At 35.0% G+C, this 25,099-nt stretch overlaps 1 protein-coding gene across 4 annotated transcripts in view; it reads right to left on the bottom strand.

Annotated features, from left to right (window-relative positions):
* The window catches only part of AP3B1 (adaptor related protein complex 3 subunit beta 1), a 148,929-nt gene that overhangs the window by 48,338 nt on the left and 75,492 nt on the right, over positions 1-25,099 (bottom strand). For 3 of the 4 annotated variants that reach the window (XM_032675689.1, XM_032675687.1, XM_032675690.1), the window contains exons 16-22: positions 23,544-23,730; positions 22,444-22,574; positions 20,218-20,329; positions 18,750-18,906; positions 15,872-16,055; positions 8,702-8,774; positions 7,754-7,860 (exon numbers count right to left, since the gene is read on the bottom strand). In XM_032675689.1, the coding sequence (XP_032531580.1) occupies positions 7,754-7,860; positions 8,702-8,774; positions 15,872-16,055; positions 18,750-18,906; positions 20,218-20,329; positions 22,444-22,574; positions 23,544-23,730 (951 nt within the window). The remainder of the gene's footprint in view (positions 1-7,753; positions 7,861-8,701; positions 8,775-15,871; positions 16,056-18,749; positions 18,907-20,217; positions 20,330-22,443; positions 22,575-23,543; positions 23,731-25,099) is intronic. The other variant, XM_032675688.1, reaches the window with a different exon arrangement.

The raw sequence follows: 25,099 nt of genomic DNA, 5'->3' as shown, positions 1-25,099 counted from the left end.
TGTAAAGAAGAAGCAGCATTATTTTAAAATCTATCAAAGATCAAAGTATTTCATTATTAAAAAAAAAAAAAAAGATTAGTTTTAAGGACAGTACTGACTTTTAACAGAAGGCAGAAAGAGATCAAAGGTCTCCTCACAGTAACTTATTTAAAGGAGTTTCTTCTTTGCAATAGCCCCACAATTTAATTTCTGTTTTATAAACAAGACTTTAAAACTGCAATTGCACTTTACTTTGCAATTTTGGCACTTATGTTTTTAAACACAATATCTGAATGCTGCTTTAATCTTTTTAACTCCAAGACAATACAACAGCAAAATAGCACTGAAACAAGAGCATTTCTATTAATCAATGACCTCATTACTCAGAATACAGTTTCATTAATATAGAAGTTACTATTTATACATCATATAATTATAAATTGCATATCATTTATAGCATATATGTAATTTATATAATCTATAAATTATATATAAAAGCAAAAATAAAAGACACACTGGAGAATATCTAGTATTGAACCACACAGTAATCAATTAAATCAATGACATTACACATAGTAATAATACAGCATATCTCTCAGACTGAGCATACTATTATTTGGTCCAGTGTCTTGTATCAGAAACTTAGCCCCGATTCATCAGAAAGATCATGTTTGAAATTCCAAATAAAATTTTCTAAGTTATTTGAAGAAAAGAAGTTGAAGTGGTCTCAAGTGTAGAGTTTGTTATGAATTAATTCATTTAATAAACATGAGATGGGTATTTTTAGGGCTTGAACATAATTCAATGTTACAAATATTTATAAATGGATTTCCAATTAAAGAATAGATGAGAAATTATACTTAAAAAGGTAGTGTCATGGTAGGTATTTTTTTTCTTTCAAGCTAACATTTTTAGAAGTATGTGGAAGCAATTTCTGAAAGGACATTATAGCTTTCAAACATTCGATATAACACATCACTTGCCTATACAGCAATTTGACATCAACAGAAAAATAAAATCAAGGGGGGGGTTGTCTTTGTTTCCTTTCTTCTTCTTGGCTTGGCAATGGTTAATATCTGCTGATGAGCAGCTACACTCATTTGTAGATCTCCGAGTGCTTTCCCAAGGTGAGTAAGCATCATTATCCTCATTTTTCAGATGGAAAACTGAAAGATTAAGTTACTCCCTCCAGATCTCACAGCAAGTAGTAAGCCAAAAATAGAACTCATTTTCCATATGTAACACCCAGTTCTGTATCCACTGGACCACACTGCCTTCCCACATGCATCAGTCACACCTAATCAGCCACACAGCTGAATTTTGGGCAGCACTAAGAGAAAGTTATTTTTTAACTCTTAAATTTAAGACCATGCCTTTTCACTTCCTTCATAGATACAAACTTTCCCAGGCACCCTACTAACATATTGTGGTGGGGGGAAACAGTTTTCCCCCTGCAGTTATAAAATGGTAAAACCCCAGGGGGTGGTGACCCTTGAAGTTTTGAGGTTTTACCCAATGAGCGCTTCTGCAAAATATAAACACATCACACTCAGACAGGAAGAGAAGGTAGTTGTAGTTTTGTTGTAGAAGTAGTCATGTTGTGAAAGCCACAAGGAGAAGCAGCAGGAGCCCCTTGGGGGGGGGGAATCTGGCCCCCCCAGCCCCCAGCAGGGGTGGGCTGCAGAGACTTGGAACAGTGTTAGACTGGGCTAAGTGTCTGTAGCTGAGCCGGGGGATGTTTCTCCACTGTGAGCCGCAGCAAAAGATACTGAAAAGCGGCGGCAGAACAGCAGTGGACGGAGCGGTGGCAGAGAGCCAGAAGAGATAAGACCAAGCAGCAACAACAGGCAGGCAGGAACACAGAGAGAACTCCTGGAAGGAGAGAGAGAAAGAGAACGAGAGCCAGCAGCAGCAGAGAGAGAGAGGAAGTTGGAGAAAGAACTGAAATAAAACCCCATACCCCTCTGAGACCTCCGAGAAAGGAGGAAGATGATGGACTCTTACTTGAAAGAGTCTTAAAGTGCTACAGCACTTACAGAGAGGAGCTGAAAAGCTCCGAGAAGAATGCGGAGGGTGACCTTGGCCCCCCCAACTGCTTGAGACAGAGCACAGAGCTCTGTAGGGAACTTGAATCCCCTGAAGATAAGGACTGTCACGAAGACCCCTGAGCTTTGTGATATGACGTAGTGAAGTGACCCTTGTCCTGGGAAACGCAGCCCATGGAAGAAGACCCTCACTTGAAGACAAGTGGCCGAGGGGGCTTGGACACCCCCTCGTGAGTACTGGCAGAGATCCAGCCACAGCTGCTGCATGCATGAGAAGAAGAAAGCCTGCTGCCTTAGAGACATTGCTGCTCTGAAGAAGGATCTTTCCGTCTTCCCTCCTGGACTTTTATTTGGAGGGGAGAAGAGATTTGATCCATTGTAAATACTTATGTCATGGTAGAGATAGCTAAGACTGTATATAATGTATTGTAGTATTTATTTGTACAGTTATTGTAATATATTCCCTTTCCCCCATTTTGAGACTCGTGTGGTGTCTGGAAAAACCATCTCACATTGGGTTGAGATGTGGGAGGGGGCTTAAATTAGGGAATTGAATTTTGAAGCTCTCAAACCATGACACATATGATATTATAAAAAGTGGTTTCAATTATGTCTTATGCTAGTTACAAATCTAGGGGAGGGGAAAACAGAGACAACACAAATACTTTCGGCTGTTCCACACGGAAAGACACCACCTTAAGAAATGAAGCTGGAGAGAAAACCATGCAGAACTGCAAAAACATCTCTGCTTAATATGTGATTGTGGTCAACACCACAAAGAAGTTATAAGTACGCACAGGAATGGGATATATGTAGGCTGTCTTGTAGCACACATCCCTTCACATCCCCAGAACAAACTTTCCCAGTTTCTACCTGTACATAAAATGGTAGGCTTCAGAAGAAGTATAACTGAATGCAAAGGAAAAAGTTCTCTTCTGGTGAGACAGCAAAAGGATAAGACATTTCTTACAGGAAGTAAAAAACAAGACAGCAAATGCTAAACTATAAAAAATAAGCTTGTGTTATCCTAATACAAAACTACGACAGCTGATAAAAGAGAAGATGTGACTAACATTGAAAGTTGATTTAAAATCATCACCTTTTGCCCGAGTAAAAAATTTTAGAAGCATCCTTAAGAGAGTATGGATATATGTACAGAAATGTAAAATAATGACTTAAAAATAATGGTAGTTGATAAAAAAGCTCTCTGAGAACAATGGGCAGAAGGACGCCATCACCCACAGTCTGCTGCTATCACAAGTGATTGCACTACATCTCTTTCATGACAATAACAAGTTAATGTTTCTTCTGATGCAGCCATTCCTGAGGTGAGCTTATATGAATGACAAAGGTATGTAGTTAAAAAATAACTGCTGCTAGTAAAGCTCTGAAAAAATAAGACTCATGAAGTTGAGCGCATGCCAATAACTATTTAGAAGAATTACTATTTATTTCTCTACCGTAGGATTTTGAAAATTCTTAAAGACCTCATGCTAACCCTTCCTGCAAACTACAGACTAGACTAAAGTCATAATATAATCCATTATTGCTATTCTAGTGTTCCTTGTACTTCTAAGCAGAGATGCTTCAAACAGAAGCATATACTTCAGATTCAGTCTTAAGACTTGTTTCAGTGGAATTAGAAACAGCCTGAATCGACAAAGCCATCTAAACACCAAGAAAGTCTTCCCCTGTAAAGACTATGTCAACAACTTAGAAATTAAAATACCATTAAAGGTGTTCTCCGAGTCTGAAAATATCTCTACTTAAATATTGAGGGAGTTCATGTTTACTATTTCTCAAGGAATTCTGTAAGTGTACTCAATTTAAAATTAAATGTATTTATCACCTGGTTTGACAGGTCTGCAGCTTGACCTTGACTTTTGACAAAAGCTATTATTTCTGCTTTACGCATCACCAGTCTAAAGAAGTTCTCAAAGTGGATCTCAGTCAAAAGTTCTTTAGAAGACACAAACCAGAAAACAAGATGATTTACTTCTCCCTTCCTAAACAGTTTCTCTGGAAAGTTGAGTAGTAAAACAATAAAAACATATTACTATGGTAATAACCACTATCATGAGGAAACACTGGACATATTAAATAAAGTGGTACCACCACCTTAATTCCAACAGTACAATGATTAATAGCAACTCTAAATTGTTGCATCAAATATTTTTATAAGTACCTCCACACTACAACAAGAGTCTTCCCCTTATTTGCTACATGTTTTTTTCATGAGTTTCTCTTAGTCACCCTTGACCTTTTCCCTAAGTTATCCTATTTGGGGCAGGGAAACAATCTTCTCCCCTCAAATCCTACTCAACTCAACCCATACATTCACACACTTTTTGCCCGATCCAACTGCTGCTACCACCAGAGCTCATATCCAGCCATCAGTTCTTCCTTGCACTAAACACTTCTGAATCACAAAAGATTTCCTGCTACCAAAGCAGTATTTCCTTTTCACTAATTTTGTTTATAAAAGTATGGGTCATTTTTATCAGTTAATTATGCTGTGCAGTATACTCAGGGCTCTCCACATTTAGGAGAGCAGTTCCTTGTACATTTTTACCATCTAAAATCCTAATGAGAAAAGAACAGGTGGTTTAGCTTTTTTTTCTTCATCAGCTGTGTGACAGGTAGGAACAGATGATCACTCCCCTCTTCAGCTTCTCTGCATTACCACAGCTCTCCTCTGTCTCCTCTCACCATTTCTGCTCAAAATATTATTTTCTGCAGCAGATTATAACCCTCCCTGTCCTTATGTCAGTCATGAGTTTTGCTTTCAATTTTTTCCTTTCCCACTTTATAACCCCCCTTTAGGGGACAACACCCACTTCCAGTGTTTTCCAGCAACTGCTTCACACTGACAGCTTGCAGCTTTCTCTTGCCGCCTGTCTTTTATTTGCACTGCATCCTCACATATCTTTCAAGCCTGCAAATTATCCATCCGAAACTCAATTGATGCCATTTGCAGTTTCCCCAAGCACTCAGTTTTGACTTCACTTGCATGTACACCTTGAAAAGCCACACAGAAGCCTCTGGCAACCTCAGTTACCTGGTTCAGTTGAACCTGAAGATGAACCACAAAAGCATGCATATGGATTTACTATGCTTTGCATCCAGTTGGAAGAAAGTTATCCATGAATTATAAGAGAATTTTGTTTTTCCTGGAACAAACTATAATACGCACGTGTGCATTTATATGAGGGGGAAATGTGCTATATGTAAACCTAAACGATAAAACCAAATGAGCCACAGGACAAAGCACTAGGTTGTGCACTGCAGTTTCTATTCAAGGATATTTTGGTTTTGTAGGTTTTACCATTACTGTAAAATCATTCTTGTATTTATGCTTTCTATAACATTCAACAGCTATGAATTTGAAATTGTAAGTTTTCTAAAAGCTGTATCCAATTACAGTGCTGAATGATTTGAATAATAGACTGCTTGACATATTCCAAGATAAGTGGCTGCTACATTTCTTTGATATTAGGGTCATATACTGTACTTATCTATTTTTACTCCATGCTCTCCATTGCCTAGTAATAAATTAATTTCTCACTGTTAGTTTGGCATGTGCCCTACAGTTATATTCATCTTCTCTCTCACTGAAGGAAGAAGAAGTTTACTAAGGTATTTTTAGAATTAGTCATCACAGATTAAATTCAAAATACTGTTTTAAGAGAGACATTCCCACATAAAGCTGGTTTTATGTTTTCATTTTTAGAAAATTAGCCAATGGTACTAAACAACATAGGACAATATCCATTTAACTACTTGCATGCATGCAAGACTTTTTACAATATATGGATATCATTTGAAAGAATGATTTTTAACATTAGTGTTTAATTTCTGTTGGTCCCTGGTGCAGAAAGCCCAGAAAAGAACCTCATGTACATCTGCAATTATCAATGGCAATGGCTTAGATCTGAACAACAGAATACAGACCAAAACATGTAATCACCATCCAGGCTGTAAGAATTAGTTCTTACATAATTTCCGTTGTTTCCAGAGCAGCAAGAATGTTCCAGCTTCTTTGCTGGTTACCAGGAACTCAGCAGTACCAAGGAAGAGGCATTTCGCACATTCAATGTTTTCATAGGGAACAACTATTCTTTAGCCTAACCTTCTAGCTCTTTCTAACACCTCTTGTTCTTTGTAGCAACCTGAAGAATAGGGAGAGGCAATTTAGCAAATGAACGGTAGCAAACATGAGGAAAACAAGAATTAATATGGAAATAGAATCTGTGTTCATGTAGTGTAGATGATGAAAGGACACTGGCAAGCAGGGAGTGTTCTCAAGCCTCTGACATTACTGATTGCTATCTTTAACTTATCCTCAAAGGTGATAATTTGGAAGTAAAGCAAAGACACCAGAGTCATTCTTAAGCTAACCCAGAGCCAGGAAAACATATGACTGCATGTGTTTTGAGTTGTCGAAGCCATAAGGGACGGCAAGGAGCCAGCCATGGGGTGGCAATCACAGGAGTAACATCACAGCTGCAGTTAAACACAGACTTACCACGTAACACCGTATGCTGCACTGCAAAATAACACGGAAGAGAATTTCTGGCATCTTCAGACTGTGTGACACATCAACCACCACACATCATGTGAAGTGACTGCATGTTCATGGATTGTTACTGGAAATTTACATTACATCTCAGTTTTCTTAGATAAGGCTTATATCCAACAAATTATCAGAAAGCCTACCTTTTAAACACCAAATTTTGAAGCCTGCAAACATGAAACTCAGTCATAGCTACCATCATCTATTTCTTGAGTCAAATCATTCATGTAACTCCTTTACATAACAAGTATTTGATGTTGCAAACTACTGCTCCCAAGACCAACACGAAGCAGTTTACCAGCAATTTTTAGAGTTGCAGTGTAGGTTCTACATACCAGACTCATTAGAAACAAGGTCAGGCTGAAAAATATCTGTGCCTCTGGTGTTTTTTTCTGGTGACTTCCATCCACTTGCATAAGGAAACATATCCTATTTCATACCACTGCAATTTCTTATTAAACTGCAAATTTAAATTGGACATACAAAAATGACTAAAAAAACCCAACCAAAAAAGAACAAACTACTATCCTTTTCCACAACAAAGACTGTTCTCTACCTCCATGAGTTTACTAACCTTAATTATACCTATAGTTTTGAGATTCCCTAATGGAAATTGCTACAAAGCACTAACAGAATGAATCATGACACATGCTGATACACCACTGATTGTAAATCTATACCCTTTTTATTTGCACCCAGGGGCTACGCTTCATATACTCATGAAAAATTACTTCCAAGTAGCAAAATGTCATAATTGGAGGCATGTCTGGTAAACAAACAGGCTGAGTATTACCAAGTATGCAATGTTCTTGTAGCTTATTTTTGATAGTGTAGCAATTAGATCATTTGAAAGATTTGCATAGTTTGGATAGTTAATTTGAGAATTAAAGTTTCCCTAAGGCAAAGTAAAAGCTTGAAAGAGAAGGTTAAAAATCCTTGGAAGCATCCTTCTTAGACATGCAACATTCATATTTTTCTCCACATTTCAGAACATAATTACAGATTGGAAAACGCTGCCAGACTTGCATGTAAACCAGAATTTCATATAAGACCTTTATAGATGAAAGAACTTAAAAAGAACACTTTAATGATGTTCTCAAAATATGTGAAAAGCTTAAATTAACACCCACCCACCCCATCTTATAAAGGTACTTACATCAATGACAGATGAACTTGACAGACTTAATCCCTCTAAGTCTGCTGTTAAACTTGGAGATAAAACAGCTGCTGTAGGAACTGTCACAGGAGTTGTCACAGGACAGACTAGAAGTAAAAGGGCAATTGATATTTAAATTGAAAAAAATGTAAATACTGAGAAAGAAAATTATATTTCTTCATTAAGAAAAAAAAAAACTTTACATCTTGATTTAATTATTATAACCTTTTATTAATCCTTGTATATATGTTCCTTAATCAAAGATTATATTATTTTTTCAGACATACAGCCCTAATACTCAACATAAACAGTGAAAATACAACTAATATAAGTATAGACCACATATACAATTTATATTAAAAATATTTTCCCCTTCTTTCCCATTTCCCCATTTTATCCTTCAGTTTGATACATACTTTTATATATACTTTTTCATTTACAAGTTAAGTGCAAAGTACATGTTAATGCTATTCTAAGGTACTGCACCTATAGAAGTAAACTTGAAGAAGGGTACTAAAAGCATAGTCAAAGAACAGTGCCAGCTCTGCCTCACCCTTCCAAGAGTACAATTTCACACTGTTCTTCAAAAATGTGATTGGTTCATAGATTGCACAGTGTTATACAAGTAACATCCATTAGTGGATGAGAAAATAAGCCCACTTTGACAGAAGACAAGTCTAAACACATAAAAATTCTCAAAGTAAATGTTTTACACACCAATACATTCTAAAGTTTGAAACAATTTCTCAGTTATAAAAACCAAACAAAATCTCATATTGTAATAATTATGCTTAAAAATACCTTGCAAGTCTAAGCATTTATTTTGTTTTCTCAGGAAACTGGTACAATAAATGAACAGAATCAATGTTTCAGACACTTAAAATTCATTGAATTAATGGAACTGAATTTATGCCATGGCAAAAATGAGGCTTTAATCAAGATACTTACAATCATCTAAATCTAAGAGAAACACGTCTTGTTTATTTGGAGTTTTTCTGTCTTGTACTGTTTTTTCTTCTTTCTGTCAAAATATATAAATATTTCATCTTTCATCATATCAGCAAAAACAAATCTTTAACACTTTTATAAAACAAAATGTGCTTTTTTTTACTGCTTTCATAAAGCAAAATATATTCATTTTCAGGGCTTGGCATCCAGAGAATTCACCTAGCAAGAAAGATTTCTTTACACAGTTAAACAGAATCTAAATTCCACAATTGAATATCTGAAGACAATGTGTTTGTTTAGTATTAATCACTGTTGCTGCAAAGAAAACTTTAGGTGACAGATCAGATACATCTGTTGAGACCACTAACAGAGACAGCAGCATTTTTTTAAGACAAAAAAATCTGGGTACTAACATTTCTGTTTCCATATGAAGAACAGGTCAAAATCCATTCAACAAGAAACAGGTGTTATTTGCACTTATCTAGGAGCATGGAATCCTGTCCAGTTATCTACTGGGATTTTAATTAATTGCTAGACAAATAACACTAAGTTGATTTTTGTCACAAAAGAAATTCCAATTTTAAGCTTTAAGATGAGTTCTAAAAATAAGAACTGCCGAGTAGTGTAATAAGAATTGGCAGTACTCTTTAGACTAGAGAAGTAATAGAGTTATCTCAGTAACTTGGCAAACAGAGTATTTCAACAAAATTTGTTTCAATACACCTAAATAAAGACTTCTAAACAAATCTAATAAGAGTGAGTGTTGGCCATACCTCCAGAGCATGTCAAGACAGTGGTGATTCAGGAAAGAATTTAGTGTGTCACAGCTCAGTATAGGCTGCCAACAGTTTTGTCATCATGCTGTTCCTACCCACACTTAAGCATCCTCCATTTGGGTCAGCTGAAGAATTCCTTCTGCCTTTGCTCTCTCTGACTCACTTACCAAACAGAAGGCTTCGCCATTCTTTTAGAAAATGTGTCAACTTTCTAGTTTACCAGTTTCCTCCTCAACAGTAGGTGACAGGTAAATGCACATATGTACAAATATTTTACCATTTCTAATAAATTAACAGGTCTAAATAAATCAGCAAAACTCCTTATGACCATATGGGTCTCCATTTCTTGAGCATTTCAGGTACTCATGATATAAACTTCTACAAGAGTTTAGAGTCCTCTCAGAAACTCGGCAGGTAGAATCACTGTCTTCAGCTATCACCACAGAATAAAATGACACCCCTTTTCTCAAGGTGCAATCCCTTTCTTCTAGTCTCTCAGCCTCATGGTCAGTTGCAAACTAACAATAACGACAAGTATATTTTTTTTTTCCAGTTTTGAGGAGAAATTCCATGGGTCCCTCCAAACAACATTAAAGGAACTAGCTAACATCCCTATTTGAAGCCATAGATGTTAATGACTACCAGGCTTGACCTCAGCCATGATGACATTGCTGACCATGTTCTTCCTATAAAGTCATGGCTATGGTGCTAATGTTATTCCATGTCTTTTATATCTGTCCAGAATTACTGAGGGACTCTGCTGCGGAACCGACTTTCTTGAATTTCTGCTCACAACTACCAGACTTCTCTCTTAAAGTGTGTTTATTAGCAAGTCATGAAGCTTCTTTTGGCTATTCTTGTTTTAAATCTGTGAAATAAGGATAAACAGTACACTTCATAATTACTCAGGTTTATAAAATGTCAGAGAAACAATTTTATAACAATCTTTCTAATGGATTCCAACCCATTTTATAGGCCCATTTGGTGAATATTTAGCCCTGAATCTTGGGGTTAGTTCTCACCTGCAGCACTTTTACTATAAACTGTGTATCAACTTTTTCCCTAAGGTAGAAACTGTTCAAAAGCCAAACGGACTAAAGGAGAACCCACTTAAAAAACCCGCAAATATATTTTAAAAAAATCCTCAATTTCTGAACTCTTTCACTCCCTGTCCCCACTTATCCATAAGATACAGTTCTACCTTCAACTATGACAAAGGTTCAAATGTTATTTTTAGCTACAGTTCTGTATTTGCCAATTATTTCAGTAGAAATGGAATTTCTTCATTCCCTTTCATTATGCAGCCAATTAAAGTCCATAAGAAGTGGCTCACCCACATGAGAGGTGCACAAGGACGAGAATTTCATATGTTTCAGTACTACTTTTTAAAACATTAGGAGTCAGAGCCAAGGAACCCTTTCGCTGTTAATCTGTTTACTGGAGACAACTAAGGCATTCTATGTCACAAATAACATGAACAGTATGCTTCAGTTTGTTTTTTCTGTTATTTATTTTGCCATTCTAGAGTTGTTACTGAGTACATATCACAAAGCTTGTTATGTACTTTCGTAAGATAAAATCTATTTTTGCCCTGATACTATTTTGACTCTATTACATAATACATCTTTAAAAATGAGGGGGAAATCCTTCAAGATAATTTATTTCTTCAAAACAAAGTAAAATGGTCCTGAGATAAGGTACAAGTGAAAAATCCTTGTATCAAGGTAATGTATGGTAAGAAAAACTTCCACTGTACACTTTCTCAGAAGACTATATTTATACTATAAAAACAAGCAAACAAATAACACCACTAAATAGAAAACAAACCAAAACCAAAACCAAACCTTACTCTACCATCTGGGAAATGCAAAATCAGAAGCTAATTAAATCAAGTAAAAGCTAATGCTAAAGTATGATCATGTCTTATTTTCTATTTCAGTCAAGTGTGTCAAGCTTAAGAAAGCATTCAGCTACTTACATGTGTGTGCATGCTCTATATACACATAAACACACAAATATTTTCATATTTTTATGTATTTCTATATATGGGTATATACATTAATTGTGTGCAATTCTGTACAAAACACCAAAGAAATCTATTTACGTGAGTCCTGCCTATTACAAACATGATTATTTTTTAATTTGATTTCTCCAAGAAGAGAAAATTGATTGGCTATCTAGGAATAATAAATAGCCAATGACTGCAGATATTTCTATTGAATAATAAAAGCTTTGCATTTGAAATCAGGACAATAAAAATGTCCTGACGTGTCTGACACTTCTCTGTAACATAATTTTTCATCTTTTTTTTCTTAAAACTAAGTCTGCAATATAACCCAAACAGTTTCCTACCAAGAAATCCTACTATGGAAAAAGCAGAATACTAAACAAAGAAGTTAAGGTATATTCCATCAAACATTTCTCCATTTGCAATTCATCTTGGTAATAGAGATAGAACCTGGTAAATGCATATAGGACTTGAAGCAGGAGATTTCTCTTGCTCAATGCATAATTCATGTGCTCCACCTGCAAAGTGTGTAAAATGAGAATTTCACACCGCAGCATGAGCCATGGAGCTGCAGAGAAAAGGCAGATGAAATCATATTCTGCTGTGCGAATTTTATTTCTTATCCTCCCAATATTTATACAAAACCATCACTGACAATCCAAATGCATTGACAGATCACCCACTGTTTCCATTGTGTTAGCACTTGAAAAGAGATCAGGCAGAAAGATAGACAATTTGTTTTTGTATATTTTTTAAATAGTGGATCAGGTTTTTAACAGCTGAGTGACTGTATTATACTTGTATTAGGAGGTCAACAGTAGCTGATTTTAAAATCCTACTGTAGAGACACCTATTTATACATGCATCATCATCAAATCTGCATTTTAGCTCTGCAGTGTTTATGCTTACAGTATAATATGTATCTGAACACCTCAAACTATCCATATTTCAAAATTATATAAAAGACTGCAGGAAAAGAGACTGACTTTTCTATTCACTGCAGCTCAATTACAGTGAACACAACAGCTTTTTCAAAACGATTCTTCAAGAGAAAAAATATTAAAACATTAACAATATATTCAGAAAAGTAGTCCAAAGTTTTTGTAGCCTATTTTAATGCTAGTAGATGCATAGATGTATGCAGAAATTAGGCTTCCATGTGAGTGTAATCAAACCCTTTTTATTAAGAAAATTCTGCTGAACATGGCAATGGTACCCAACAAAACATGGAATGGTAAACATCACCCAAAACATCACCAGTGTAACATAGTTCATAATGTGTGGCTAACTGAGAAACTATAAAAATAGAGCCTACTAACCACTCGTCTTATCAATATGTATTTCAGGAAATTTTTTTCAGTTTTACTGAAAAGGAAATCCTAATGAATCGTTTCCCCAAACAGACTGACCACATTTAAGAATACCTTGTAGCAGAATAATATAAACAATGTCTTTTCCAATTAAAATCTATCAGGATAAAACATGCATTTCTGAGAGCCTAGCAGAAACCATCTGCTTCCCAGGTGGTCTGGAAAATAAGTCAGGAAGACAAGTAGAAAAATAAATACATGTGGCTCCTGTAAAATGTACTTTGACACAAAGGCTCTATATATAGTACTTTAGCTATAATGTTCTATAAGCTTTGTTAACAATTGTTTTTTCTTTTCAGCTTGGAAAGGGTTATCATCAGCTAGTTCTACCTATCCCTACAGGTTTCTCTCAAAACAGGTTTCTCTCAAAAAAAAAATCTATTAAGCTATTTAGCATAACAATCACCTTTAATAAAAAATACCTGTGATTCTTATCCCCAACCCCCCCATCCAACTATGCATCTAAGAATAAACAAGTACCAGAAACACCTCAAGTATAAATGCAGGTATCAAACATGGTTTAAATGGAAACTAACTTCATGGTTCCAGAGATTATTATCCTAGACTGAAACAGTCCTCTCTGTTCAAGGGCATTAAATTAACTACCCCCCTGCCTCTTCACACTTGACCATTTGCTGTTTACAGCCCATCAGCCATAACTTGTTGCTCTTATAATAAATGTGCTAATTTTTTAGTGAAAAAGGATTTAAGGAACATAAACATTTAGCTTTTGCATACTGTGCTCTACACTACTTCTTCTTTTCCATAATCTCCTTGCTTCTTTTTTTGCTGCCCTGCATATAAACCCACTGCTGTTTGTTTTATTATGCTTTTGTGATGTTTAAAAGCTCTGCAATTTTTCAGCTCTACCCTTTGACTCTACTCTGACCAAATCATCTGTCAACTGTTCAAAAATTTTTGTTCCTAACACATTTCTTTTTAGGTGCTTCTTAATCAAGTAAGACTTCAGAACTACTGCAAATTTCTTTTCTCTTAAAATCCAAGGCCTTGACAATTTTCCATTGACTTCAACAATTCAATCCCAAGCTTCTTCGACATTCCAGTTCTCATATTCAGTATATTTGACTTCACATATTCTCGACTGCTGTTTTAAAATATATAACGCTTCTTTATGCTAGTAGTCCTCACATACCCTATGAAAGAACCAGATAGTTTAAAAAACTAGTGAAGGAAATTATGTTCATAGTGTTGATATCCTGAGAAAAACAAACAAATGCAGTAAAGAGCAGATATTACTGTTTGAATGTGGTTTTGCAGTGGCACATCAGAGTGTGCCACTTTTTGGTGAAAAAATACTGTGCTGATATGAGAAGCTACAAACTGTTATAACTAATTCATGTTTAGCATCAAAGCAGTTTATTCTAAGAGGATTTAGGTTATATATTTTATGCTACCATTTTTTGGCAAGATGCAGTCTAGCTTCTCTACTAGAAAAAACTTCAACATAGATGTGTTACCCAGTGTGGTATTTGGGCAGGAAACAGTGATCAAACCATGAAAACACACCTCCATTTCTCAAATGCTACAGCCTCACTTCATCATTTTTCTACTTGGTTGAAGAAGGGAAAAGCTAAGGTTACAACTCAGAGCTCCTAGATAGACCCATAAAGTTACAAAACAAAGACCACGTGCAACCTAAGCGCAAGATTTAGAGACACAGAGAGCCTTAGCTTCTCAACTAAAGGAAATGCACACTGAAACAGCTTTATAAAGTTATGGCCTTCTCTCTTAACTGTTCAAAACACACCTGTCCACCAGCTTCTACAATTGCATCAAATGCAACAATGTCTATTTTGACTATTCAGCAATCTAATACAGCAGTTCTGACTGAAATGTCTTGGTTTAATTTAAAATGCATCAGCATTTCACTTGATTTTCAATACCACACATCAGTATTAAAACAGAAACTTCTGAGTTACAATTCTACCCTTCAAATTTTTTATAAAAATACAGAAAGAAATGCACAAGAAATATTTCGTAACAGAAAAATAGGTTTCAGAAATTCTTTTACTCTTCTACCATAAAGGGTTTAGCATAAAGTTCCTCATTTATTTATTTTTTAAATGAAAAGTAGGTAGGGAAACAGAAACCAATTCACTTCTATTAGCTTTAGCTCTATAATGCTAGCTTGATTCTAATGAACTGTTAAGCTCTTTTGCTTCACTAAAGTAAGCAATTAAAACTTAACTGACACATAAATGGCTCTGTGGTGCATTTTTGCATCCTCACATATTTCCAAGTCCAGTTAAAAAAAAGAGGTATTTGAAAGCTTGCTACTTCATGCATGTTTTAAGAAAGCTAATAGAATTTGAAGTAGCAGAACTCTTTGAAAGCTACCAAACACAGACAGCAATAAAAAGTTAATTTCTCATTAAGAATATTAATTCTACTAACCTATGTATACACCTCCATTATAGATTCACTAACTGCACTATTCTCAATTTTCACAAGAAATTTTAAAACAAAGCTAGTGTTTCTACTAGAATGTCCTGAAACTCTTAACAGGTAATGTACTAACACTTGTTTCTTGGTTTTCTTTTCTATCAGACCCAGGTCTAGCAGTAATTATACTGTAAGATTCCATTTTAATAAAACACCTATGTACTAAGCTTTCACCAGCTTAATAGTAACCTAAAAATAGATTAGAAATAATTAAATTCTATTACATAAGAATAATAGACCATTAGAAAAAATATTACATTCTGTCTATAAAAAATAATTAGATTCCATTTTCTTCTTCATCTATCTGGAGTAAAAATATAATGGAATTTAAACAGAAATATGCTTTTTATTATAAAAATACTCTTACTGGATTTAACTATAAAACTACCTTGGGATTGGTCTTTTTATGAAAAGTCGAAAATTTTTTTTCATGATTTCTGGGGGGTTTTGATATGCATAAAATGACTACCTATCTCCATTCCCAGAGAAAGAAACATGTATAGACAGTTAATGTTTTAATATTTCATAGAAGTTTTTAAAAAATATATTTTACCTTACTAACCTTACTAGAGGTAGCACTTCTAGGTCTTCCAGACTCAGAGTCACTTTTAGAGTCTGATTCTGATTTGGAGCCTGAAGAACTTTCTTCTGATGAAGAGGACTCTGTATCAGAGGAACTGGATGTGCTTCTCTTCTTGGAGATTCCCTCTGCCTTCTTTTTAATATCTTCTGAATCACTATATATTTAAAAAAATGGTAAGAGACATGTAAAATCACAAAAGAAATCTTTTTAGGCAATATCCTACATCAACATTTCAAAGTTTTATTAAATGAGTTTTAAGCCAGTATTTCTTCATGATAAAAAACTCAGCTATGAATGAAGCAGTCACTTTTTTAAGGGTACTCAAAATTGTTCTATCACGCTACACAGCATCACATATAATCTGAACCAGTAAAACAGCCAAACAAAATGTGAACACATTAAATATTAACAATTTGCATGCATCCAGCTTGCAACACTGCAGAAAGAAGTGAAGAAATATATATAAAAAGACGCTTTCATACTATTCCACCTATGATTACAGAATGATGTGTTAAGTTTTTGTAAATTAATATTGTTTAAAAGAAAATCAATACATTTAGTTTATTCCTTTGTTAATTCTTCTAAATTAAACCATACCATCTACAAACAACACCTACAGTGTCTACAAATATTTCAACTCACTAAAGAGTTTATACCAAGAGCTGTTATCTTCTGATACCCTTGGTCACATCGAATACCTTACAGATAACGGACTTTGGAGACTATTCTTCACACGGTAAAGTTCCATTCACCCTGGCCATGTTGAGTTATGTTGCTTGTGCTAACAGGTACTAAATATTATCTGGCTTGTTCACGTCTAATCATACTCTAACTACCAACTGGTAGATTACCCTTTTGTCTCAGGGGGAGTTACTACCTAGAAATACCACAGAAAATTAAAATTGTTTTCTAATAGTTATCATGGAGCAGAAAAACTAATATTGCATACAAAGAAACCCCCTCTGTTCTTGGATTTGCAAGCAAACATTTTATACTTTCAAATCAGGTGTTTCATACACTACCTGTTTAAGCTTCCTTCCCAAGACAATAAATTGGTTACTGAAGTGCTTGAAGGGTAACAAGGTCAACAGTAATTAAACAAATCCAGACCACTCAATTATTAAGAATCCCTCTGGACTCAAATTAAATTGTTATACATTTTTGCTTAGCTTTAGGAGCAGTACAAAATAATGTACTATGCTGCATTACTGTTTGAGATTGCAATGGTTTTATAAGAAAAAAATGCAAAGAAGGAGAACTGAAAAATGTAACACAACAGAAAGCAAAATAATTAGGGTAAAGTCTTCCTCCTCCCAAGAACTGAATTACCTAAATCAAATTTAATCAAAATTATTGAAAATCAAGATAAACATTTAGACCATGCTAACAGTGCCTACACATATAACTGAAGTTGAAATCAACTCTCGATATTTTAGTCAAAAGCATTCTTTTCTGAAAGCAACAAATTTTAAGCTTGCAAAGCTAAAAATGGAACAATGGTACACTTCACAAAAACAGTCTAATGGAGCAAATCTGACTGTTAAAATCACAGTGAAAAACTGGTACTATCAAAAAATTATGTTTCAATATGACAACATTTAAAAACTTGTTTGAGGTCAATGAACTAAACAAAAACTCACTAGCATATACTGTTCAAAGTTTCTTCATGACTGGTACTGACAAAATTATCTACATTTCTTTCACTGCCATTGAACAGAAGTTGTAGTTGCATCAACAAATAAGTTGTTCTGAACTCATTATATAAATGAAGTTATTTTTCAACAATTTATCTTTAGCTTAGCTTTAAAACTAGATTTGAAGATTAAAAATGTTACTTTACGGCACATCAACCAGTTTTGATGGGTAATCATTGTTTATCTTACTGCTTAAAATTTCAGATGTTATTCTAATGAAAAGAATTTACTGGTAACTAGCTTTTTAACTTTGTGATGATGAAAAGCCTGTATTAATTTAACCTACAGATTTCATTTGTTCTGAACAGGAAAAACAATATAAATCACTTTTAAAATCATTAAATCCTGACTTAAATTAATAAAGTCATAATTAGGGCATTATGCTGTGTTTGTTATGGAAGTGGCAAGGCGAGCTGCTTTAATTACTGTCTGTAATAAAAGGAGCAGAGTGTGTACTGCGCCCCAATCAGCGCTGTCAGCCACGACTGAGCTGAGCTGCAAACTCATCAAGTGAGCTGGCAGCAGACTACAGAGTAAAGGGCGATCGTGTCTGCAGAGGCCACTTGCTGACAGCAGTGGAAGAAACGGATTCATACAATCCAAGGTATTAGCCCCAATTACTCAAAATTTTAATGATACTTTAATACATGATAATGCTGTTGATAATAGGCAATCTTAAAAAGCACTAACACTTAAATATCTTATGACCGTTTCCCTTCACAGCCCTTGCCTCTAATATTTGGATCATAATCTTTTTAATATAACATTATTTAGAAAAATCAATTGTCTTAGTTATATAATGGCAAAGTGTTGAAGGACTTAATTTTAGCTCTCAGCAAAATTGCTGCGAAAGGTAATTAAGTGTTTCACGCAACTGTTTGATCACTGATTCAGCCTCCCAAGGTTACCTCAATTTTCAAAACGCCACCCAAGATTCTACTGAAGTCAGAAATTAATTCCAAACATAAGAGTAGTCTGATTAACAAAAATATGAACCCAGTTCATACACTGACTATTACTCACATACACTGACATCACTCCTTGGCCTAAACACCCCCAAAAAAACATAATTAAAGGCTTGGCAGACTGCTTACATGAAGAGTGCTTTAACAGCTAGTATCACAAAAATAAAACCCATACAAATGTATACCTACCTTTCATCGGCAGCTCTAGATGTTTTCTTTGCTGTACTTTCTTTGCTGTCTGAATCACTGTCAGTTGATTCTTCACTGGGAGAGGAACTCCCACTAGTCTCATCAGTGCTGCCTTCCTCTTTATCTTCCTTCTCGCTTTCACTGTCAGACTCACTCCCTGAAATACAAACAACCCTTAAAATTTCAGTCTCAATATCTTAAATAAATAGTATTTTAGGTATTCAAGTTTGTTTTAAATTAAACAATGGTTTAGTATTTTAAAATCCAATTGTAAGCTTTATCATTATTTACCCTGTGTCAAAAACAGGCAAGAAAATCACTTTCCCCTTACATTCGCAAAATTTTGTTAGTTAAAGATCTGCCCTCCTCAGCCTATAGTATTATATACTTTATCAAATTACAAAGTCTAGTAATAAATTAATTGCATGTGGATTCTTCAAAGTTACATAACTCCATTAGGAGTTGGAGGTGACCTCAAATTTTCTAATCTATACATTCACTTAGCTGCAAAATCTTTTCAAACAACTGGTTAATTAGATAATCTGTTCTTGAATACCCATAGTGACTATGATTGAATCACTGTTTTAAACAAATTATTCATCCTCTAATTAATCATACAGTTACCAAATATTCAAATATCTGAAGTGAATATATACTTCAGAAATCATTAATTTCAGTGATATAGTTCTTAAACGCTTCTACATATTTCCTTAGTTTAAGAATTGGAAGGAAGTAGCTCCATATTCAGATTTTAAGGTGCCCCTCTTCCATTCAACTAGATGCCGATAATTCTTTTATGGCTCTAATGTTAAACATTTTCTATGTCTAAGGTCTGGACCTGGGAGAATTACAATCTTCACTACATCTGAAGTATATTAACATCTTCTGAAATGTCTGCCTTGGGGAACTGCCGATTTAGCAATAAGTGGGTTAAAAGTTAAGGGTTAGAAGAACCTTTGCTAACTGAAATTGATAGGCAGCTGTTATACTCTTTGTCATCATCCCCATTAAAATAAACAGAAAACTTTATGTAGACTTTGAGAGAAATACTGAAACAGTTTGCTGCATAAATCCCACAAAAAGACTACACAATTAAAGAAGTCTGGTCATTTAGCAACACAGCAGCACATGCTATCAAAACAGGACTTCACCACCAACAGATTCCAAAAAACGTTAAAGACAAGCACATGGGCACTCTTCCTGCAAAGAGCTAGGTGCCTCCAGTTTTAACCGGAGTTACAGACTCTTACTACTTACACTTGACTCAAAGCAGGATGAAAATAGCATGCTAGCTTTTTTAATTAGGAAACAAAGCAAAGGCCAACTCATGCAGTGAATGTAAAATTTTTCCCCTCATTTCCTGACTACACATCGCTCTGGCTTTTTTTGGCATTTTTTCCATTTTTTTTAATGTAGCAGCCAGTTCTGAAGATACAGTTCTCCAGGCAGTGGAGATCCAAACACTTACCTGATGAACTCGTACTGGCAGACTCATCTTCTTCCTCTTCTGATTCAGAGTAGAACTTTTCAGTAGGTTTCTCCTTTTTTGGCTTACCTAGAATTCCAGTCCATTCCTTTGCCTGTAAATAAATTTCAATTTACATTTACTTCTGCAACCAGCAATACAAATATATACATATATCAAAGCATAACACTCACAGTAGTAGTATTGAGCAGTTTCTAAATAAATCATCTAAGCAAGTGAAGAGAAATTATTAAACTTCTCTTATTTTCCACAATTAGGAGAACTAGAAGTTTTGTACATACCTACAAAAGGTGAGATATGTCTATTAGAGAGTCTAGAAAAAGATTTACTAAGGCAGATTAAAAGCATCAGTAACAATAAATTAATTTCTATGCCAAAAGAACACGAAGTCTGAGTTTTATCTCTAGATCCAGTTGACTATGACTAGAATTACAGGTAAATAGGGCTAGTCACCATCTTTATCATCCCAAGTTTTAAGTGGAAAACAGAATGTGGACTCCGTAGGTAGCCACAGAGGAATTATATTTCACTTCCATTGCAATTCCCCAAATACAAGTAATTCTTACAACCAAGAGAATGCCAAAACGTGGCAATACTTTGCCCAGACTTTTCTTCTTTCCATATACCTCTACACTACTAGAGAAACAAAGGAATAACTCAGGACACGAAAAAACCCCAAATGGTCGACAACTATATTAACAGAGTGATACAGGTCTGCCTCAGTGACTGCTCTGATCTGGAATAAGACTAATTTCTGAATAGCTCTAACTATTACCTGCAAGGGTGTACAGCTCTAGAGACACACCGGTTTCCTGTTGAACACCAAAATCAGTTGACACTTAAAAAGCCAATATTCTTTTGGATATAAATGGAAATTTAATTATGCATTGCAGCTTAACTCAGTTTTCCTCACACACGTTGTATAGGCAGATGCAGTATTAGAACCACAACAAAGTTAATGACAATGAAATACCCTCCAAAGAAAATACTTACAAAAAAAATCCCATGGCTGAAGGACTTTCCTGTTTGTTTTGAGGTTTAAATAGCTGGAGGTAGATGTCTTCTACTATGTTGTAGATGGATTACTCCATTTGATCAATTTCCTGCAATGCTTTTTAGTTTTATGGACAAAGGTACCTTTAGACATTCTTTCATGCCAACCCTACAATTTATAATCCTCTGTTTGAGCTGATTACCTTCAGATTCTTCCCATAAAAACTTTCAGAAGTTTGTACACAAATACGTCTTTTCCTGAAATCTATACAAGAAGGCAGACATGTAGTATCACAGTACTAAGGAGAAATGGTTGTTCTACCACACTGCTGTCCATTGGCTTCTGCAAGTCACACTTATCTTTTAGAATTTTCTCTACCCATTCTATGCCTAACATCATCTATGCAAATTAATCATCCACAATTTACTACAGAAGTTGGCTCATTACAAGGACTGTGTGCTTTTCTGCGTATCCAGGAGCACCATCAGCACAGCATATACCAGTACATTTACATTTTTGTTACTGTTCAACAACCTTCACCGGCATTTTAGTAGGACTCTGATACCTGACATATAAATCACACCTCTGGTACCAAAACATAACTTTGCCTCAGAGTTTACACTACAGTCACAAAGAACTGTAGAGGACCAGCCCTATATGTCAACACATGACTAGTGCACTAATAGACAACATTTTCCTATTATAAACTTTCTTAATTCTCTCCAGGTTATCCTAAATGTAAACCTTGGTCTCATCCAAACTTTACACTTCAAATATATAATGTAACCCCTTGCTACTGCCTTTTGTTTGTATTACCTTTTTTTTTGTTTAGCCTTGGATTTGTACACAAATTAACTTCCACTTATCTCCTAGTTTGGTAGTCCACCTACACTCAATTAACATACTGCAGCTGAGTATATAGAATATAAAAAATACGAAATCAGAAGTGAGATGGAGGTGAAAAAAGCCCTTTTAATCCACAAGTGAAGCAGAAGTGGCCTACAGTTGATCCACTTCTCTCACTGAAAAGAGTAAGCATTGTGCAAGTTTCCAAATGTTCCATTTCTAAGATACAAAAAACCAACACAGATGTTCCCATGAATCAATGGTTTTCAGTACAGCACACAGATAGTATTTAAATACTTGTATTTTGGGCTAATACTGTATATTGACAAGTGCCTTCAGCAAAGTTACTTTTAATGATGCTGACATACCGACTCGACCACGTCGACATTTCGGACAGAAGCGTCAGGCGCCACCTCTGGCCAGTCAGACAGTTCCAGGTAGCCAATGGCTTGGCTGTTCAGTGTGTGAGACAAGGTGCCAAGCTGGAAATGATCCCGATCTATTAAAAAAATGAGGGGGGAGGGAAGGGGAGAAATACACAAACACCGTGAGCTCTACCACAAAGAGCAATCTTAATCAGGGCTAAAGGTAATTGCCATTGTATTACCTCAAATGTCATGGAATAAATATAAACTAGGAAGCTCTTCATAGGTCAAAAAACTGATTTCAGTCCATAGATTACAATAATCTCCCCCATAATGGTCAATAAAAAAGCTAATCAGTCAGTGTGTTTAGAGGTGTTGCTCTGAAATGTAGCTTCTCTAAAAATTACTTTACTGTGAATATTAAGAATGACAGCACAGTTAAACAATCCATATACATGTCTTGGCACAAACACATCCAGAATTTTAATAGTTTTTCTTCAAAATGGAGCTCCTTTTAGAGCTTCAAAACCAGACCTAAGTACGTATAAAACCAAAAATTGTAAACTGTCACAGTAACAGAGTATTTTTAGTTCAGATAACCTGATAACCTTTTAATTTGAGAAGACAGACAATGGATCTTACTTGTAAAAAGACAGGAAAAACGCACAGGAAAAATTACAATTTTGGAGAAAAATAATAAAACCCTAATCTACTGAGATTCAATTTATTTCAGATTCATATAACATTTGCAACACCCACATTAACAACCCTCTAATGAAGTCCAGATAAAATACTAGAGCTGTTCTCCTAAATTGGAAGAATAGTGTTCCTCAAAAGACCCACCTTCTGTTATTTAAATCGAATTTAAAATCCACATGAATAAAAATGCATCAGTTTGTCAGGGTTTATCATCAAAAAAAATGCACTGTGTTTGCATCATGCAAATCCTGCTTGCTGAAAAGCAAGTAAGTAAACTGAGTATCCTTGCATATTAATCTTTTCTATTTGCTAAGTGACACAATTTGTGAGAGTATTTGACACAGAATAAGCTGCTACATTCCTTTACACAGTGAACATTTACCAAATGGTTTTGGCAGTTATACCTTTAAAAGGAGATTCAAGCAATGGGGCAGGTTTCTGCGCCAGAAATATTTTTTTGGCGTATTTGCTTAAAGCTCCACTCTTCTCATTCGGAACAATAAGCTGCCTAATAAATCTTGTACGGTCTCTGATGTCGTAGCTTTGATCATACTTGCCGAGATTTAATACGTACTGGGTAAGCAATTTTGTCTGTGGAAAAAAACAGGACAAGAACAGAATCCAAGTTATTTATGATTATTGATAACTCTGGATAAACATATTTAAAGAGGTAATAAAAATGAATGGTTATGTCAAACAAATGTTGCTCCATAGGGAATATGCATTTCTAAAGCTGCAAATGGAATTCTGCAGCCAAAGCACATGTCCTCTTCTGTATTGGGGAGGTGAATGCTGAGTACTGAGAAGCAGCCATGTGCTAGATTATTAAACTGCTGAAGTGGAAAGAAAGGCATCATTAAAAAAATAATCATATATGGCAAACTCGCTGAAGGGTCTACGTGAGGATAATGAATGTGGAAATACAACTAAAAACATGGCACTCAAAACTTAATCGGAAAAATATGCAGGACATCAAAACATCAGAGGGTATTAGGGGGCTGGCAAACTGCTTCTGCTGAGGTGTGTTTTATGAAGAGATACTGTCCCTGGCATAAGCAGTGTCTGCACTCTGACTGCACTCAGTTACTTTATCCTGAATTATGACCCATTAAAGCAGACACATGAATCACTGAACTGGATTACTGCAAATTATTTGCAGTGCATTTAGCTGTTACTTTTTCATAAAAGCAAGCTGCTGATGCCCTCTAAAAACCAGGATGAAAGACTTCTTCCATTTTTTTTCTTGAAGCTTAAAGCCTCCAGTAATATCGGTCATTTATTTATTTATGAAAGAGAGCAACTTATACTATCACAGGTTTTTACAGCATAATAGGGCTTCCTAATTTCATGTCTCAGAATATTAACATGTCTTAAGTAATTCTAATAATTCAGTTAATTTTTAAGATAAATAAAATAATATAAAAATGGAGGGAAACTTTCCCAGTATCTTAGAAATAACGTAGTGTAACCAGAACAATAGTGCTGAATTGACTTGCATCCACTCAATACATTTGAAAAAAGTAGGCCACTTCCTTTATATAAAAGCAAACAGGAAAAAGAACAGAAACAATATACCATCCTAAGGAAGTAAATTTTGGTATTTCAACTCAGAATGGATGCATAACACAGGGTTAAAAATGTATCATCACGAAGGATTTATTTTCTTTATAGAAAACAAGTTTCCATATATATGTTGTTTATCATACAATTGCTACAACAATAACACAGTTTCCATCATGTGAGAAGAAAAAATACATATAAAAAAAATTTTTGTTGTAGGCCGTTTGCTAAAAAAAGTTCCATTTAATAACTTCCAACTCGAGTATGTAAGTTACAGGTTTTTTTCTAGAGATGTAAAAATACTTTTTCAGAATAATGATTAACTCCTGTAGGTGAAATACACAGTAAACAAAAATTGGTTTTAATTTTAACCACATACAAAGCAATATATGCAAGTATT

This window comes from Chiroxiphia lanceolata, chromosome Z (assembly GCF_009829145.1).
Source record: "Chiroxiphia lanceolata isolate bChiLan1 chromosome Z, bChiLan1.pri, whole genome shotgun sequence".
NCBI classification, from domain to species: Eukaryota; Metazoa; Chordata; class Aves; order Passeriformes; family Pipridae; genus Chiroxiphia; species Chiroxiphia lanceolata.
The sequence above is the reverse complement of the archived record's forward strand: the minus strand, read 5'-3'. Positions and strand labels throughout refer to the sequence as shown.